This window comes from Callorhinus ursinus, unplaced genomic scaffold (assembly GCF_003265705.2).
Source record: "Callorhinus ursinus isolate GAN/ISIS: 27379988/994484 unplaced genomic scaffold, GSC_fseal_2.0 scaffold5, whole genome shotgun sequence".
Classification (NCBI taxonomy): domain Eukaryota; kingdom Metazoa; phylum Chordata; class Mammalia; order Carnivora; family Otariidae; genus Callorhinus; species Callorhinus ursinus.
The window spans coordinates 6,454,644-6,473,432 of record NW_027397067.1 but is presented as its reverse complement, the minus strand read 5'-3'; the positions used below and the strand labels follow the sequence as shown (position 1 = coordinate 6,473,432).

The 18,789-nt window shown below is 36.8% G+C and overlaps 1 protein-coding gene across 3 annotated transcripts in view; it reads left to right on the top strand.

Annotated features, from left to right (window-relative positions):
• Positions 1–18,454, top strand: part of OPRK1 (opioid receptor kappa 1) — a 29,944-nt gene extending 11,490 nt beyond the window's left edge. For all 3 annotated transcript variants that reach the window (XM_073892768.1, XM_073892767.1, XM_025871427.2), the window contains 2 exons: positions 4,464–4,816; positions 14,393–18,454. In XM_073892768.1, coding sequence (XP_073748869.1) covers positions 4,464–4,816; positions 14,393–14,925 — 886 coding nt within the window. In that variant the 3' untranslated portion in view covers positions 14,926–18,454. The remainder of the gene's footprint in view (positions 1–4,463; positions 4,817–14,392) is intronic.
• Positions 18,455–18,789: the final 335 nt, after the last annotated feature.

Here is an 18,789-nt window from a genome sequence, read left to right as displayed (position 1 = left end):
GAGCCAAATCTTCCCACCCACATGGTGCCATTTTACTTGAAATACTTGCACATTTTTGTAAAGCAGGGTGGATGAATTGGAAAATCATTTCATATCTTATCGTAGTAAGAAACTGTATTTTTTCTCCCCTCAGGGGACATTTGACTGAAAGGACTAGCTACTATCTCCTTTTGATTAAATGAACAATACCAGAGTGCTCAACAAGACTGTCTTTGAGGGTGAGGGTCTTACTATCACACTTTCACAGGATCTGGTCCAGTGTAGTACATAAAAGACCATCAGTAAATATTTGTTGAACTCATAGTTTATTCACTAGTTTGAATTATACCGGTCAGTTCTTTCAGTGTGGTAGGTTTATAAGTATGTGTCTTCCAGAACCCTGGGAGAAGGGCCTTGCGCTGCTGCCCCTTCCAGATCATCCCACCGAGGTCCACCTTTGCCAACATTGGAAACAACACTTTAGAGCGCCTGAGTGGCTCAGTCGGTTAAGTGTCTGCCTTTGGCTCGGGTCTTGATCCCAGGACACTGGCATCAAGTCCTTCATTGGGCTCCCTGCTCAGCGGGATGTCTGCTTCTCCCTCTGCCTACCCCTACCCCCCTGCCCCTGCTTGTGCGTGCTCCTGCTCTCTCTCTCTCTCAAAAATAAATAAAATCTTTAAAAAATAAATTAAAAAAAGAAAAAGAAACATCACTTTACTCACCTGAGTCTAACTTGCTTCACTAATATTAGGGAGAAGACATAAGTCTCCTGGCTAAACTCAAGGGGTTGTTGTCTCAAGAATCAGATAAAATACATGGAGGTCAAAGCATTGGTCTTTGTAAGTTACACAGTGCTGGGGGGCTTTAAGAATGCAGAGACTGGCATCCAGCACCCAGGTTTGAGTCTTGCAATGCCGTTTATAGCCATATGACTTTGAGAAATGCACATAACTCCCCTGATTCTCAGTGGCGTCACCTGTAAAAAAGGGATACTGATACCTACCATGTGAAGTTGTGGTGAGGACTGACTGGGATAAATATGTGGGATGTACACAGAGTCTGACATAGGGAGTGTTAGAAATAAATGGTTAGTAAGATCATCATCATTAACATGAACCATCTCAAAACAAGAGTGACGCCCTGACATCGGGATCCTGGCAGATCCAAAGGTCTCCATGAAAGGAGGGTGCAGGTATGTCTCTAGGTCTCTGGTAAGTGAGGGATGGTGACAGTGGTAGCTCCTACATGAATGGTCTGTCCAGAGCTTGTTTCTCTGGGACAAGAACCTTTGCTACAATTAGTATAGTTAAAATTAGTGTAATTTGTAGACATTTCTGTTATAGGAGCTCATCTCTCTTATTCTGAGATCTGATGACAGAATTTGAATTCTTTATAAGTTCAAGTCTTAAGCAATTTCATATTTATTTTTTAAAGTATTTTTGAAAAGCTAGGAGAAAATCACTCATCATTTTATGATTAAAGATGCATATTATATACATATTTTTGCATCAAATTTTTATTTACATTCTAGTTAGTTAACATATAGTATAATATTTGTTTTAGGTATAGAATTTAGTGACTCATCACTTACATATAACACCCAGTGCTCATCACAAGTGCCCTCCTTAATGTCCATCCCCCATTTAGCCCATCTCCCCACCCACCTCCCCTTCAGCAACCCTCAGTTTGTTTTTTATAGTTTAGAGTCTCTTATGGTTTGCCTCCCTTTTTTTTCCTCTGATTGACTTACTTTGCTTAGCATGATACACTCTAGCTCCATCCACATTGCTGCAAATGGCAAGATTTCATTCTTGTTTATGGCTGAGTAATATTCCATTGTATATATATACCACATCTTCTTTATCCATTCATCAGTCGGTGGACACTTGGGCTCTTTCCATAATTGGGTTATTGTTGATAAAGGTGCATATTATATTTTAGCATAACTCATATTTCATTCCATTCACATTCTTCTAGCATGTAAGGTCACAGGCATCATTTTTACTATTATCTTTCATATTCAAGCTGAACCATGGCTCTAACTAAAAACTAGGTTCCTTTTTTTCTTCTTGTGGTGACTGATGGCCACCTATATAAGGGAGGGAGAGGAGTTGAAGACCATAAAACAAATTAGACATATTCTCTGGATTAGGGGCATTCCATTAACTATCTCAGGAGCTCTATGAGATAAACATTATGTTTCCCATTTTATAGTTGAGAAACTGAAGCTCATTTTTAGTGACCTCTCCAAAATCTTACAGTTGGAAGGAAAAATAAGGACTAGAACCTAGGTCTACCCAACTGTATGAGACAGGGAATGTGGGTCTAACTTCATCAAGTAAGAGGAGAGTATCAGGGTCACTAAATATGAGAGCAGAAGTCAAAGGTACTGCCCGCTACAATCTTTGTTAATATCAGGGATTCTTGGAGAGAAAGTGACAGAATAGGAGGTTGGCTTATAAGATGTAATTTTCAAACATAAAACCATACCTTAAAGAAGACAACATTTGAACAGATAGCATTTCAGTCTTGCTCACCGGAAACATTTTCTCTGTCTTGGTAAGTGGACTTCCCTAGTTATCTGTGCCTTTATAATGCCTATGCTCTGAGCATTGGCCATATACATTTAATCACTATTTATTTATTTAAGAGAGAAAGAGCACAAGCATTGGGTGGAGAGGCAGAGGGAGAAGCAGGCTCCCCACTGAGCAGGGAACCCAACATGGGACTCGATCCCAGGACCCCGAGATCATGACCTCAGTCGAAGGTAGACGCTTAACTGACTGAGACACCCAGGCACCCCACATTTAATCACTTTCTAAAACTTATAGATAGGCCACTTAATAATATTTGAGTGAAAATTGTAAAGGTAAAACATAACCTATTTTAAAATAAACTCCTCATTCTCCACATTAAAGCAGTCTTTAGATAGCAGAGCATAAAAATGGAAACCCACAGATACTGACTCTGTGCCATTCTGTACCATCTCTTCATCCAAGCACAGACAAACCATTTTCTAGCAAGAAGAAAAGGGGAGGATTTGGGGGGAGGGTGAGTGGGATGCTGAGAGTAAAGTGTGATCTTATAAGTCACACATTTTGAGTCAGGTCATCTACTGCCTTTACCTTGGGTACAACAATTTGGTTTTATTATCTTTATGTGACAGGACCTGAAACTCAGAAAATCATACACTGAATCCAGACTCTGGATGATCTGACTTCATAGAAGTCCTGCCTCCCAGGAGAGCGAAGGCTCTTCTGTCACTACATGTTTTAAAAGACATTTCTCATGTAGAAAGTTCTGTATTGAAAGACATCCTAGCAGGTATCAATAAAAAACATTGATATTGATTTTATAGCCAAAGCAGTAATTTTCCATAAGACAGTTCCTTATACGTGACCTTTAATAACAGTCAAAACCATAACATTAAGAAGGTACGTGGGGCATGACTGAGTTAATTATGATAAGGTCTACAAATCTGAGGTGTGTAGGAAGTAATTAACATGGATTTTCCCTACATATTCAGAGGCATTTGGCCTCTGAAAACCTGCTGATACTGTTTGGAATGTTTCATGCCCTATAGATCCCTCAGGGAGTATTCTGTAAGTAAAACAATCCTCTTAATTCAGTTTTAGTTGAAAATGGAATTGTTCTCAACTTCATGTTATAATGGAAAGAATAATTTGGGCTTAAAGGCAATGTTTTTGACCTGTTTTGAAAATTACTGTCCCCTCAGTTGGAAGAGGAAACAACTTATGTGCTTTAAAAATCTCTCAAAATGAGAGTAAAGAAAAACTGAGTTATTTCTCACCTACTGTGTTAGATTACATTTAGTGCTGTGATGTGTATAAGGAAGAACTCAGCCTGCTTTATTTACATAATGCATTTAAGATGAAAAACTAATGGCACACTGGCAAACAAAAATCAACAAACTTAGCTGTGTTTTAGCCATTGAAATTGAATGTATTTTAAAAATGAAAACCATTTCAAATTTTCAAAAGATGTAATTACAGTGATGGATTTCTCAAAATGACCCTGAGGAAAAGTTGAGTAAGCTTTATCTTTGTTTTACACAGGGAAAGGGAAGTAATAAAGTATATAAAAAAATGCTTAAAGGCAAGAAACTCCAGATAGGATTAAAATGAATTGTCAGTCACAAAAGAAAGACCTGTATTATGTGTAAGTCTGTCAAAAAGATCTGTATGTATATTTATTTATCTATGCTATTTTCTTCCCCTTTTTAAATTTAAATATATTTTGAACAAAACACTAGAATAAAAGCTAGTCAAGTCAGAGATTTTTGTCCATTTTTCCTACTACCCTTAATAACTAGAAGAGTCTTTTATATATTAGATGCTCAATAAGTATGTAAAGAATAAGTGAATGAAAAACAAATTTAATAATTCAAAGGTTGTTACAAACACATTTACCCCATGGACTTGACATAAAGTTGAAGAGAAATGATCTTGTTTCTTGTCTTTTAGATACACAAAGATGAAGACAGCAACCAACATTTATATATTTAACCTGGCGTTGGCAGATGCTTTAGTTACTACAACCATGCCCTTCCAGAGCACGGTCTATCTGATGAATTCCTGGCCATTTGGGGATGTGCTATGCAAGATAGTCATTTCCATTGACTACTATAACATGTTTACCAGCATATTCACCTTGACCATGATGAGTGTGGACCGATACATTGCTGTGTGCCACCCTGTCAAGGCTTTAGACTTTCGCACACCTATGAAGGCAAAGATCATCAACATCTGTATTTGGCTCTTATCGTCATCTGTTGGCATATCTGCAATAGTCCTTGGAGGGACCAAAGTCAGGGAAGGTAAGGGCAGTCATGTTCATCTCATTTTTAACCACCCTACTTCTAATTATACAAACTTTTAATTTGCAAGTGAGTAGGACACATATCTAGGGGAAAACCCAAAAGCCAGTGGAAATATAATGCCTAAATCCATGGAAGATGAAAAACACAACAGTTTTGTGCTTTCCATAGCTAAACATAGGATGGGATAAAGACATTACCCAAACAGAGATGCCCAACCTATCTGCTATTCTGGAACTGCTTATCAGAATCTGGAGGGGTGAGGATGAAACAGGGAATCATAGGCATGTAGATTTTTAGAATACAATCCATTGCATGCTGGCAATTGTAAGATACACCTAATCCCTCCTCTTCTTTCTCCCTAAAAAAGGACCCTAAATCCTCAGAGACCTATGCTGGCTCTTTACTCTTTTTCTTTAGGGGTTAATCTCCATGTTACTATCATAACAACTTCATTTGGCTGTAGGACATTCAGAATTGGGTTCACAGATGGATGACAGTACACATGAGCAAAACTTAGATTTTGGACATACTAGGTCTTACCCGATGCAAACAGGATATTTGATGTTTTCCCAGTGTTGCTACACTAGTGGTTCTCACCCCAGGCTGCCTGTTGGAATCACCCGGGCACCTCAGAAAATACAGATGATCCTTGAATAATGTGGTGGGCACCAGCCCCATGCAATCAAACATCCTTGTATGACCTTTGACTCCCCCAAACTTAACTACTAATAGTCTACTGTTGACCCAGAAGCCTTACTGAAAACATAAACAATTGATTAACACATATTTTGTATGTTTTATGTTTATATGCTGTATGCTTACAACAAAGTAAGCTGGAGAAAAGAAAATGTTATGAAGAAAATCATAAGGTAGAGAAAATACATTTATAGTACCGCTCTGTAATGAAAAAAAAATCTGCGTATAAGTGCACCTACACAGTTCAAACCCATGCTGTTCAAGGGTCATCTATATTGCTGCCTGGGTTCCCCCCGGAGGCTCTGGTTTAATTGAACTGAGGCACAGTCTGTGTATCAAGATATTTTTAAAGATTTATTTATTTATTTTTGAAGGAGGGTGGGCATAGGGAGGGGGAGAGAGAAACCCAAGTGAACTCCATGTTGAGCATGGAACCCAATGTGGGGCTCAATCCCAAGATCCTAGCTGAAACCAAGAGTCAGATGCCTAACCATCTGTGCCACCCAGGCACCCCTGGGTGTCAAGATTTTTAAGATGTCCCCAGGTGACTCTGACCTGCAGCCAGGGTGAGAACTACTGTTGCAGCAGTTTTGCTTTACTAGTAAAAGTAAAACTATGAAAATATCTTTGGTCTTAGTAGAAATTCATTGGGAAGAGGGGAGCAGAACTTTGGACTTCATAAATGCTATTTATTGCTGTAGCAGTTCTCCAAAAGGTCTAGTTTGTTAGGGAGGCTCATGATACCTATAAATACAGATAATTGAATATGTGTAGTAGGGACCTACCAGATCATAGAAAGGGCAGGTGCTAAAATCATAACTTATCTGACATAGTCCACATTTGTAATGAAACACAGTCTTTTCGCTCTTAAACTATAAAATGAATTTCCAGCTTAGCTGTGGAAGGTGTTAAGCTATAATACTTGGTAAATTTTAAGATATGCCAATATTTATCAGAGAAGCATTTTAAAATATGATTATTTACACACAGGATTTTGTTTCTTCATGCATGCAAAAAATGGAAAAGTTGCAAGAAACTCTTTCTAGCTTAGGGTGTTGATACTTAATAACTGGATTCAAGAGGAGAGCTGCATATTCACCATGAGGACTAGAAGAATAGGCCATGTAATAAAAGAAGATGGCGATTTTACCCAGGGCAAATGAAGAACTGATTTTGACATTTCATGACATACTTGCAGACTTAGCCACTACACTCCTCTAATCATTGTCAGAAAAATGACATCCTAGAAGCAATGGATTTCAATTCAGTTTCTGAAAGACGAAATGAAGATTGATGTAGGTTTTCCAGGAAGAAATTGCTGTAGATGAATGTGTGCAGATGCCATGGAAGAAAGGATCCACTAGTGTCGGGAGATTCTTTGTTTCTTTTATTTTCTAAAGCAGATTTTGTTTATATGTTGAAAGGTTGTCTCTGAACCATTTAGTACGCTCATTTTTGAGTGCTGGGCGACAAGTCAATTCTTGGATGACCAAGAGGAGTCTTGGAGTATGCAGAATAGCATCGATAGCAGTAGAACCTATGCTGCGTAGTAGATCTACAGAACTTTTTTACTTGTGTAATGGTACTCTTTGACCTTTGCCTCCCATCCCTCCTGCCCCAAGCTGCTGGAAACTACAGTTCTACTCTCTGCTTCTATGAGATTCCATGTATAAGGGAGATCATATAGTATTTGTCTTCCTGTGTCTGGCTTATTTCATTAAGCATAACGTTCACCAGGTCTCTCCATGTTGCCACAAATGGCAGCATTTCTTTCTTTTTAAAAACTGAATAATATTCCATTGTGTGTGCATATATACACACCATACACCACATTTTTTTTTATCCATTCATCCATTGGTGGACATTTAGGTTTTTTTCCCCATATCTTGTCTATTGTAAATAATGCTGCAGTGAACATGGGAGTGCAGATATCTTTGAGATATTGATTTCATTTCCTTTGAATATATACCAAGAAGTGGAATTATTGGATTATATGATATTTCTATTTTTAACTTTTTGAGGAACCTCCATATTGCTCTCCATAGTGGCAGCACCAATTTATGTTCCCATCAACAGAGGTTCCCTTTTCTCCACATCCTTGCCAACACTTATCTTTTTGTTTATTTTTGATAATAGTCACCCTAACAGGTATGAAGTGATAGCTCATTGTGGTTTTGATTGGCACTCCTCCAATGATTAGTGGTGTTGAGCACCTTTTTATAATCCTGTTGGCAGTTTGTATGTCTTCTTTGGAGAAATGTCTATTTAGGTTCTTTGCCCATTTTAAATCAGGTTATTTGCTTTCCTGCTATTGAGTTGTATGATTTCCTTATATATTTTAGATATTACCCCTTATCAGATACATGATTTGCAAATATTTTCTTCCATTCTGTAGGTTGCCTTTTCATGTTGTTTCCTTTGCTGTGCAAGAGGTTTTTTGTTTGTTTTGGATTTTTTTTGTTTTTGTTTTTGTTTGAATTAGTTTGATGTGATCTCATTTTTTTATTTTTGGTTCTGTTGTTTGTGCTTCTGGCGTCATATCCAAAAAAACAAAACAAAACAAAACAAAACAAAACAAAACAAAACTCATTGCCAAGACCAGAAGCTTTTCCCTTATGTTATCTTCTAGAAGTTTTATGGCTTTGTTTACATAAGTCTTTAATCCATTTTGAGTTGTTTTTTGTGTATGGTGTAAGATAAGGGTCCAATTTCATTCTTTTGTGTGTGGATACCCCATTTTCCCAGCACCATTTATTCGAGAGCCTGTCCTTTCCCCACTTTCTATTTGTGGCACCCTTATTGAAGATTACTTGACTGTATATGTGTGGGTTTATTTCTGGGCTTTCTATTCCATTCCATTGGAATATGTGTCTTTTTTTATGCCAGCACCAGACTGTTTTGATTATTATAGCTTTGTAATATAATTTGAAATCGGGAAGTGTGATACCTCTAGCTTTGTTTTTGCTCAAGATTGCTTTGACTCTTCAGGGTCTTTTGTGGTTTCATACAAATTTGAGGATTGTTTTTTCTTACTTTTGTTTTGAGAGAGAGAGTGAGTGAGTGCGGGGTGGGGAGAGGCAGAGGGAGAGGGAAAGAGAATCTGAAGCAGGCTGCATGCTCAGTGCGGAGCCTGACATGGGGCTCAATCTCACAACCCTGAGATCATGACTTGAGCTAAAATCAAGAATTGTACACTTAACTGACTGTATCACCCAGGCGCCTCTGAGGATTTTTTTCTATTACATTGAAAAGTGCCATAGGGTTTTGATAGAGGTTGCACTGAATTTGTAGATTGTTTTGTGTAGTATAAACATTTTAACAATATTAATTCTTCTGATATCTGATTCATGAACATAGGATATCTTTCCATTTATTTGTATCTTAAATTTCTTTCATCAATGTTTTACAGTTATCAGTATACAGATATTTTATATTTATTTACAGATTTATTTCTAAGTGTTTTATTCTTTTTGATGGTAAAAAATGGTATTGTTTTATTTCTTTTTCAGATAGCTTATTGTTAGTGTATAGAAATGCAACCAATTTTTGTATGTTGATTTTGAACTTTTGAACTTTGCTCAATTAGTTTTTACTAATAGTGTTTTAATGGGGTCTTTAGGGTTTTCTATACATAAGATTGTGTCATCGCCAAACAATTTTATATCTTTCTTTCTGATTTGGATGCCTTTTATTTCTTTTATTGCCTAAGTGCTCTGGCTAGGACTTCCAGTAATATGTTGAATAAAAGTGGTGAGAGTGAGCATCTTTGCTTTGTTCCTGATCTTAAAGGAAAAGCTTTCAATCTTTCACCATTGAGTAGGATGCTAGCTGTGGGCTTGTCATATATGACCTTTATTATGTTGAGGTACAGTCCTTCTATACTTAATAGTTGAGAGTTTTAATCAGGAATAAATGTTGAATTTTGTTAAATATTTTTCTGCATCTATTGAGATGATCTTTTGACTTTTAATCTTTCATTCTATCACATTATTTGATTTGTGTATGTTGAGCCATACTTGCATCCCAGGGATAAATCCCACTTGATTATAATATATGATTCTTTTCATGTGCTGTTGAATTTTGTTTGCTAGTGTTTTATAGGACTTTTGCATCTCTGTTCATCAGGGATATTGTGGTATGCTTGTGGTATCAGGGTAATGCTAGCCTTGTAAAATGAGTTTGGAAGTATACTTTCTTCAACTTTTGAAAAAGTTTGAAATGGATGTTTAAATATCCTTTTTAAATGCTTGATAGAACTCACCAGTGAAACCACCTGGCACTTGGTTTTCCTTTGTTAGGAGGTTTTTGATGTAGTCTCAATCTATTTGTTACTGGTCTGTCAGATTTTCTATTTCTTTATGATTCAGTCTTGTAGGTTGTAAGTTTCTAGGAATTTATCCATTTCTTCTAGGTTATCCAATTTGTTGGTATGTAATTGTTTATAGTAGTCTCTTATGATCCTTTGTATTTCTGTGCTATCAGTTATTATGTCTTTTCTTTCATTTCATCTTTTCTCTTTTTTTCCTGTCTAACTAAGGGTTTGACTTTGTTTACTTCAAAAAGCCAACTGTTTTTTTCTACCATTTTTCTGGTCTCTATTTCATTTATTTCTCTTTTTTAAAATTTTATTTTATTATGTTATGTTAGTCACCATACAGTACATCATTAGTTTTTGATGTAGTGTTCCATGATTCATTGTTTTTGTATAATACCCAGTCTCCATGCAATATATACCCTCCTTAACACCCATCACTGGGCCAACCCGTCCCCCCACCCCTCACCCCTCTAATACCCTCAGTTTGTTTCTTGGAGTCCATAGTCTCTTACAGTTCATCTCCCCCTCCGATTCCCCCCTTCATTTTTCCATTCCTTCTCCTAATGTCCTCCATGTTATTCCTTATGTTCCACAAATAAGTGAAACCATATGATAATTGACTTTCTCTGCTTGACTTATTTCACTTAGCATGATCTCCTCCAGTCCCAACCATATTGATATAAAAGTTGGGTATTCATCCTTTCTGATGGCTGGGTAATATTCCACTGTATATATATGGACCACATCTTCTTTATCCACTCATCTGTTGAAGGACATCTCAGTTCTATTTCATTTATTTCTGCTCTGTTCTTTATTTCCTTCCTTCTACTAACTTTGGGCTTTGTTTGTTCTTCTTTTTCTAGTTCCTTAATCTGTAAAGTTAGGTTATTTATTTGAGATCTTTCTTTTTTCTTAATGTAGGTGGTTGTCACTATAAACTTCCCTCCAAGAACAGCTTTTGCTACATCCCATAATTTTGGTATATTGTATTTCTATTTTTATTCATCTCAAGCATTTTTAAATTTTCCTTTGATTTCTTCTTTGACCCATTGGTTGTTCAGGAGTGTATTATTTAATTTCTACAGATTTGTGAATTTTCCAATTTTCCTCCTGTTTAATGTCTATTTTTATGTGGTCAGAAAAGATACTTGATATGATTTCGATCTTCTTAAATTTGTTAAGACTTGCCTTGTGGCATAACATATGTTCTATACTGGAGACTATTTCATGTGCAATTGAGAATAATGTGTATTCTGTTTCTCTTGAATGAAATGTTTTGTATATGTCTGTGAAGTCCATTTTATTTTTTTAAAGATTTTATTTATTTATTTATTTATTTTGGTGGGGAGGAGCAGAAAGGGAAGGAGGGGGAGGAGAAAAGACTCTCAAGCAGACTCCACATTGAGTGCAGAGACCCACACAAGCCTCACCAGATCACCCATGTGATCATGACCTGAGCCAAACCAAGAGTCAGATGCTTAATCTACTGAGCCACTCAGGTGCCATCCCCCCCATTTAATTTATAGTGTTGTTCAAATCTGCTGTTTCCTAATTGATTTTATATCTGGATGATTTATCCATTATCGAAAGTGGGATATAGACGTGCCCTATTATTGCTATTTCTGTCTCCCTTCAGTTCTGTTAATACATGCTTTATATATTTAGCTGTTCCAATGTTGGGTGCCTGTAGATACTTAAAATTGTTACATCCTTTTGATGACTTGGTCCTTTTATCATCATATAGTGACTTTGTTTTTCTCTTATGACAGTTTCTAAGTTGTAGCCAGTTTCGTCTGATGTAAGGACAGCTACTTCTGCTCTCTTTTTGTTTCCATTTGCAAGGAATATCTTTTTCTATCCTTAACTTTCAACTTATGTGTGTCATTAAAGCTAAAGATGCATTCGTTTTCCTGAAAGAGAACATTTAATAAAAATGGTGCATGTGGAATTGAATTTCCTTGATGATTGCCTCAGTACTCTCCTTTCTCTTTGTTGGTATAAGCTTAGCTTCACTGATATTTCTGGAGAATATTTCTAACCCTATCACTGAATGTTTTGCAAAGTCTTGTAAAAGTAGCTGTAGTTGATTATTTCACCCATTCAGCAAATATTTATTGAGCTCCTACAACATGCAAGACAATTTGTTCAAGAGGAAGCTGATTAAACATCAGCTCTTATGTTGCCTTACCTATCTCAGCAGATTGCTCTTCCATAATAACTACTGTAATCAGTCCCCATTTTCAAGGGTTTCCATGTGGTATTCATTTATTCACTTATTTAACAATTTGTACTCCTTAAGCACCTTATGTTCTTATTTAACGGTTTGTATTCCTTAAGCATCTTATGTTCTTGCCACCCTATGTGGCAGGGATTATATATTGAATAAAGCAGGCTGGTTATCCACCCTAAGGTAGTTTGCATTCTGGATGGAGAGAAAAATGCCAGGAAAGGTAACATTATCACAGAAGAGCTTCTGTCTACCTTCTGTCATTATATAATGGTTAAAAAATAAGTTGAGTATAATATAGAGAGAGAATAAAGTTGCAAGGGAGAGAACTATTTAAATGGATCAGCCTCTGTATAAATGTCTCTGATCTGACATTTAAGCTGAGGCCAAACTCAAGAAAGAGACAATGTTGGAATACAAAAAGTTAAGCATGGAAAAGACAAAACAAAACTAAACGTGTTCCCTACCTTCAAGGAGACTAGATTCAATAGACAAATCAAATCCAGACTAGCGTATTTTTAAAATCAGATTTTTCACAATGTGCACCTGTCAAAAGTTGTTTAATACTTTTTTCAATGATTAATATTGATGATTTAAAAAATGATTTTAACTGTTAATATTCCCATAAACACTAAAAGCACAGGGGCGCCTGGGTGGCTCAGCCATTAAGTGTCTGCCTTCGGCTCAGGTCATGATCCCGGGGTCTTGGGATCGAGCCCTGCATCGGGCTCCCTGCTCAGCAGGAAGCCTGCTTCTCCCTCTCCCACTCCCCCGCTTGTGTTCCCTCTCTTGCTGTGTCTCTCTCTGTCAAATGAATAAATAAAATCTTTAAAAAAAAACCTAAAAAACATTAAAAGCACAAATTTAAAAAGATGCTTGTTTGTTTCTAATACTCTTCATAGTAATAGTACTTTAAACAATGATTTTTTTAGAGAATCAAAAATTCTGAGTTATTCTGGAAGTTTGCATTTACTAATGAAAGTTTTGATCTGGTATCTAGTTGATAAAAGAGATGTTTCTAAGGTAGTCATCTTTATTAATTGGGCAAAATAATTATATTCTTTGTATTGTAAGTATGTCTAATTGAAAGTCTAAGATGGTACATTTGGTTTTTACTAAGAGATATTTGATTAAGATCACATAAAAATGTTTTAGAAAATATAAATAGAGCTGTTTCACTACTTAAAAATATTCTTGTCCTATTTTTGAAGCAGATTTTCCTGATATCAGAAGAAAATATCATAATAAAAATTATGCTCTTCTTATTGCTCATGATTACTTTATTGATAAGGAAAGATCAGATTAGGACAAAGAGTTTTGCCTGCTGTGAGCTCAATGACCTCTCAGAGGGAAGAGGAAAAAATGTGGACTGGTTGATGCTTGGGGAGGAAGGGAGCCCCAGAGGGATGAGCAGGCCCCCAAGGAAAGTATCAAAAAAGTGCTTATACTGGGTCTCTGTTCTTTTTGGTCTCTGCTCTTTCCAGTATGAAGGTCACTCCAAAGAGAATACTATCCAGCAAAGAGAAGCAGAGCAAATAACATAATTTTCCAAGTAATCAAATAAAGTATTTGTTTTATCTGTTACATAGTCAGTGTTGGTAAAAATGAAAAATGTGTCTCACTTATGAATTTCCTTGATGATGGTGCTAATAAGGATGATTTTCTTCCTCCTTTTTCTCCCTTTCCTTGTTCGTTTTTTTTTTCTTCCTCCTTCTCTTCCTTCTCCAAAAGTTTACTCATGTTTCAACAACACCCTTAATCAATTGATTCCATTAAGTCACAACTCCTGGGTCATATTTAAACACACTTTGTACAAATTTTTACTGACCCACATAATGCTTTCTTGTAAATCACTTGATGTTTTGAGACAAGTTGGCTTTTGCTAGACTTGGAATATTTAGTCATTTATTACAAATGGACACTAGCTTTTATTGTCAGAGCCTTAGGTCTGGGAGAATTGTTAATGAATGGAAATGTACGTAAGGACTTATGCTATATTACCAGTTTAGCTCTTCTGAAAGTCATCCACATTAAACTGGTTTCCACAACTACATAATTCATATTGCTAGCTAGTAATATGTATTTCATAGCACTGCGTATGTTACCAATAAATGGTGACTTTCTGGCTTCATTGATCTAAGCACAGATAGGATGGTTAATATTATACATAGCATTCATTCCTAATTTGGTCATCTACTTCAGGTAATATCATCTCACCATAATTGGACCTTTGTACCCAAACATATTAAAACTCACTTTTAGAATACTTTGCAGCCACAGTAATAAGAAAATATTTTCTTTTTGTGCTTTCATTTGTTTTGTTCACCTTGTCCAGATGTGGATGTCATAGAGTGCTCCTTGCAGTTCCCGGATGATGATTACTCCTGGTGGGACCTCTTCATGAAGATCTGTGTCTTCGTCTTTGCCTTTGTGATCCCTGTCCTCATCATCATCATCTGCTACACTCTGATGATCCTGCGCTTGAAGAGTGTCCGACTCCTTTCTGGCTCCCGAGAGAAAGATCGCAACCTCCGTCGGATCACCAGGCTGGTCCTGGTAGTGGTGGCAGTCTTTATCATCTGTTGGACCCCCATTCACATTTTCATCCTTGTGGAGGCTCTGGGGAATGCCTTTCACAGCACAGCTGCCCTTTCCAGCTATTACTTCTGCATTGCTTTGGGTTACACCAACAGCAGCCTGAACCCCATTCTCTATGCCTTTCTTGATGAAAACTTCAAGCGGTGTTTCAGAGACTTCTGCTTTCCAATTAAGATGAGGATGGAGCGACAGAGTACTAGTGGAGTCAGAAATACAGTTCAGGATCCTGCTTATGTGAGGGATGTTGATGGGATAAATAAACCAGTATGACTAGTCGTGGAGATGTCTTCTTATAGTTCTTCAGGAAGAGAAGAGTTTAATGATCTCGGGTTAACTCAGATTAGTACTGAAGTCTGAGATGGAAGGTAGAATTTTTAACAAACTTTTAGAAATCTCATGGTCTGAAATCATAAGATGCAGGCTGTGTTAGCCACCCGGGTCAGTGGAAGCATCAAGGCTGTAGGGATGGAGTATAAAAGATTCAAGTAAGAAAATACAGCCCCTTTATAAGGCAGGGAAGCAAGGCTGACTCCCAGTTCCTTTGATGAACAAAGAAATAAGCCTTTTTCTTCTGGTTACCCAGATTTAGTCCAAGACCCATCTGCTGTGGCCTTTCCATGCAATGTGGTTCTAAAAGCTCTGTTTTAAAAAAAGGACAAGGAAAAAATTCTTGGTTTCAGAGCATAGTAGGTGTCCAATCCAGATGCTTTACATTGACAACAACCTGAATAAAAACAAGAACGATTTCCAGGGCATGTGCCCAGCTCACTTTATGCTACATGGATACACATTTCATGTGGCTGTATAGTGACGATTCTGGCTTAAGTATGGGTTGGACCCACACCTGAGGTATCTGATGTTCATGTGTAATAGGAAATTATCTTGATATTTATGAAGTTACTTAAACATGCAAAAGGTGATTTTCAACATAGTTTAATTTCTTAAAAGGCACAGTTTGTTTCGCAGCATGCTATTCAGATAAATAATTTCATGATAAAGCATGTCCTGATGTCAAGAAATATAAAGCGGTTTAAATACCACTGAAAGTATATGTATTTCATCTGTAAATAATAGTATATGTGCAAATAAGGACTGGGCTTGCCTTCCAGTCAAGCACTTTCCCGAGGACACATTAACAATATTGCCTGAGTTATTGACAGTTGATGCAGAGACATTTTGTGGCAACATGAGTTTCTTTCTGGGAATCGGTCACGCACCGTCTCTTTCAGACCCCTGAGCACCATTTAGGCCTTTAGTGGTGCTCTTAAATCATGTGTTAAACAACCACAAAATATTCACTCATTCCCAGGTTATTGACTTGGCAGAATCTAATTTATATGCAGCATCCTTCATGAATATATAGCTGTTACCAAATTTTCTATCTGTGGAGGGAGGGGGTTTTGCTCATGTTAAACTTGGGCTAGGATTTTGTGGCTTTTGGCAGGAAGTAGAAATGTTCCTAATTGTGGGCTGAACAAGGACATTATGTCACCCGCGGTGCTTGGACATACCTTGCACTGTGTTCTGCGAAGAGCATACTAGCTGAGGATCATGCCACGAGTAGCACATTTAGGATAATTTTGCTAAAACTTCCAGATGATATTTTAATTCCCTCATCTTTCCCCTGAAACTTATGATTTCAGAGGTAATGGCTTTTTTTGTAATTTGCCTGGGCAGAAGAAAAGGATAATTTAGAAATAACCCCTGTCTCCTCTTCTTTAAGCCTATATGTTATCAAGGCAGCACCCCCTGGACTTTAATGGTAAAATCAAATTTATAGACCTACATCCTCATAGACATCATTACATCTCTAATTTCTGTTCCCTGTGTACTTTCTGTCTTGTGTATATACTCATTCCTTTTGGAAACAAGCCTTGCATTGAAGGCTTTATATGTGGCTTCAGAATTTTACTATGATGATGTTTGTCTACATTCCAGATTTTCATGGCATCTAACAGATGATTTACGTCAGAAAGACAAAGTTCTTCTGAATGAACCCAAAGTGCTCTTTTGAGCATTTCTAAAATTTCAGTGATTTTCTTTGGTGTCCAAAGACACCAAATTGTATTCTTGTATTCTTGTATTCTTATAACTAAATGTAAATAGGAATAGCTTAAATATTGGTCGGCATTCATCCCATGGTTAAAAATCTTGGCTACCATATAGAAGGGATATTTATATAGAGAGTAACTTCAGGAACAAGCCCTACTGATGTGAGAAATATACAAATCTCTTTATGGAACGGTAAGACCCAGGAGATTTTCTTGATTCTTATGCACTGCACAAATATACAATCATGGAATAAAATTATAGTAATTATAGTAATGGGTTCTCTTTCACTTAGCACCCTATGTGCCCTTATGGCATCTGTTGCCATTATTGGAGTCTGAACTTTAGCCAGATTATCCTGCATGTCTTTATATCTATGTTTGCAGCCCATGGAGAGAGAGAAGTAGCTGAGTGCTCATGAGGTGTTCTAAGTTCTCTGTTATTGTGGGCACCAATTTCTCTAAACTGGAGGAAGATAGAGTAGCTTTGTTATTTTAGGGCACTGCTTTTAGGAATGAAAAAGTGAGTCATATATGTTAGAGAAAATACCACTTACACAAAAGTATTCATTTGTCAAAAGTGTGTATGTGTGCACACGTGTGCATGCATGTGCGAGTGAGTGTGTGTGCATAAGTATGTGTGTGTGCTCATGTGGGCATGCATATGCGAAAGTGTGAATATATGTTTTCTGTGTGTGAATTGTGGGTGTGCATGCCTGCATGTGTGTGTGAATATACGTGTGTGATTATGTATGTATGCAAATGTGGGTATACATGTTTGTGTATGTTAGTTTGCATGAGTATATGTGTGTGCATGCATGTGTGAGTGTGAGTAAATGTGTTTACATGTGTGTGATTATGTGTGCACATGCATGCATGTGTATGAGATGATGTATGTTTGTCTGTGTCCCATGTCTTGATATTCCAGCTCTCTCATCACAGCAAGGAGGGCACACTGTTTGCTGTGTTTCTTTGAGACCAGAACTGTGTGTATTGAACCTCAAGATCAATTCTACATATATTCCAACCTCCCACCCTGGTGACTTCTGGAAGATAAGAGCTAGTGAAGGTCATAAAAAGATACAGAGAAATGAAACAGCCATGCAGGAGGCAGCAATGAGGGTGAAAACCCATAATTCTATCTGGAAGGAGACTGGCATTAGTGTCTCAGAAATACTCTTAAGAATCTAAAATCATCCCCTATGCAAAGAGCTTAAGTCAAAAATCAAAGCATAATGCTGCAAAAGAAACACAGTTTAGAAAGTTAGTTTTGAAAAAAATCAAGGAATATTTACATAAATCTTAAGAAAGTGGTTCCATTCTATGATGTATTACTGAGAAACACAAGTTCTTAAATCTGTAGAACCATTATCGGACAATTTATAGATGTTTCGTCTAGTATTAGGATGTAATAAGATGAATAACTGGAATAAAAGGAATACATTTTATTGGTATTCCTTATTGGCTGGCTTTAAATTAGACCTTTTTAAGGAGAAAACTATGACAAGGCTGTATGTCTATCCATTGAGATTTATTTTCTAAATAAGAACTGTTTGGAAGATTCAGGATAAATATGAAAATCCTATCCCAAAAGGACATAAACCTGTTTGCCCTGAGGCAGTTTTCTTCTTTGAAACAAAAGTATACTCATATATTCTTTATTGTATATATTTATATCTTGTAAATTTGGAAGGTGATAATTATGCATTGTATATAAGATTGTCTGTCTTGCAATAAAATAAAAATTGCACCTGCTCAAAACACAGCAGTCAATTACTGTGGTAAATCATTTATTATTTAATGGCTTTGATGATGCTGTACTTCAGTAAGAACAATGTTACCTGTTTCTCAAAACTAAAAACAGTCTCTTTGATTTTTCATCCATGACAATCTCGTGGATAATTAACAGAAAGGAACAAAACATGTAAGGATCTATAAACCATGATGCTAAATTCCAAAACCTACAATCACTTAGGAAAATTCCACAGTTATGCTGTCAAGATCCCAGAATCAATGTTATACACAGCCTTCCCTATGGAAAACCACTTTTTCATTATGGAAAATATTCAAAATTCAAAATGAAAAT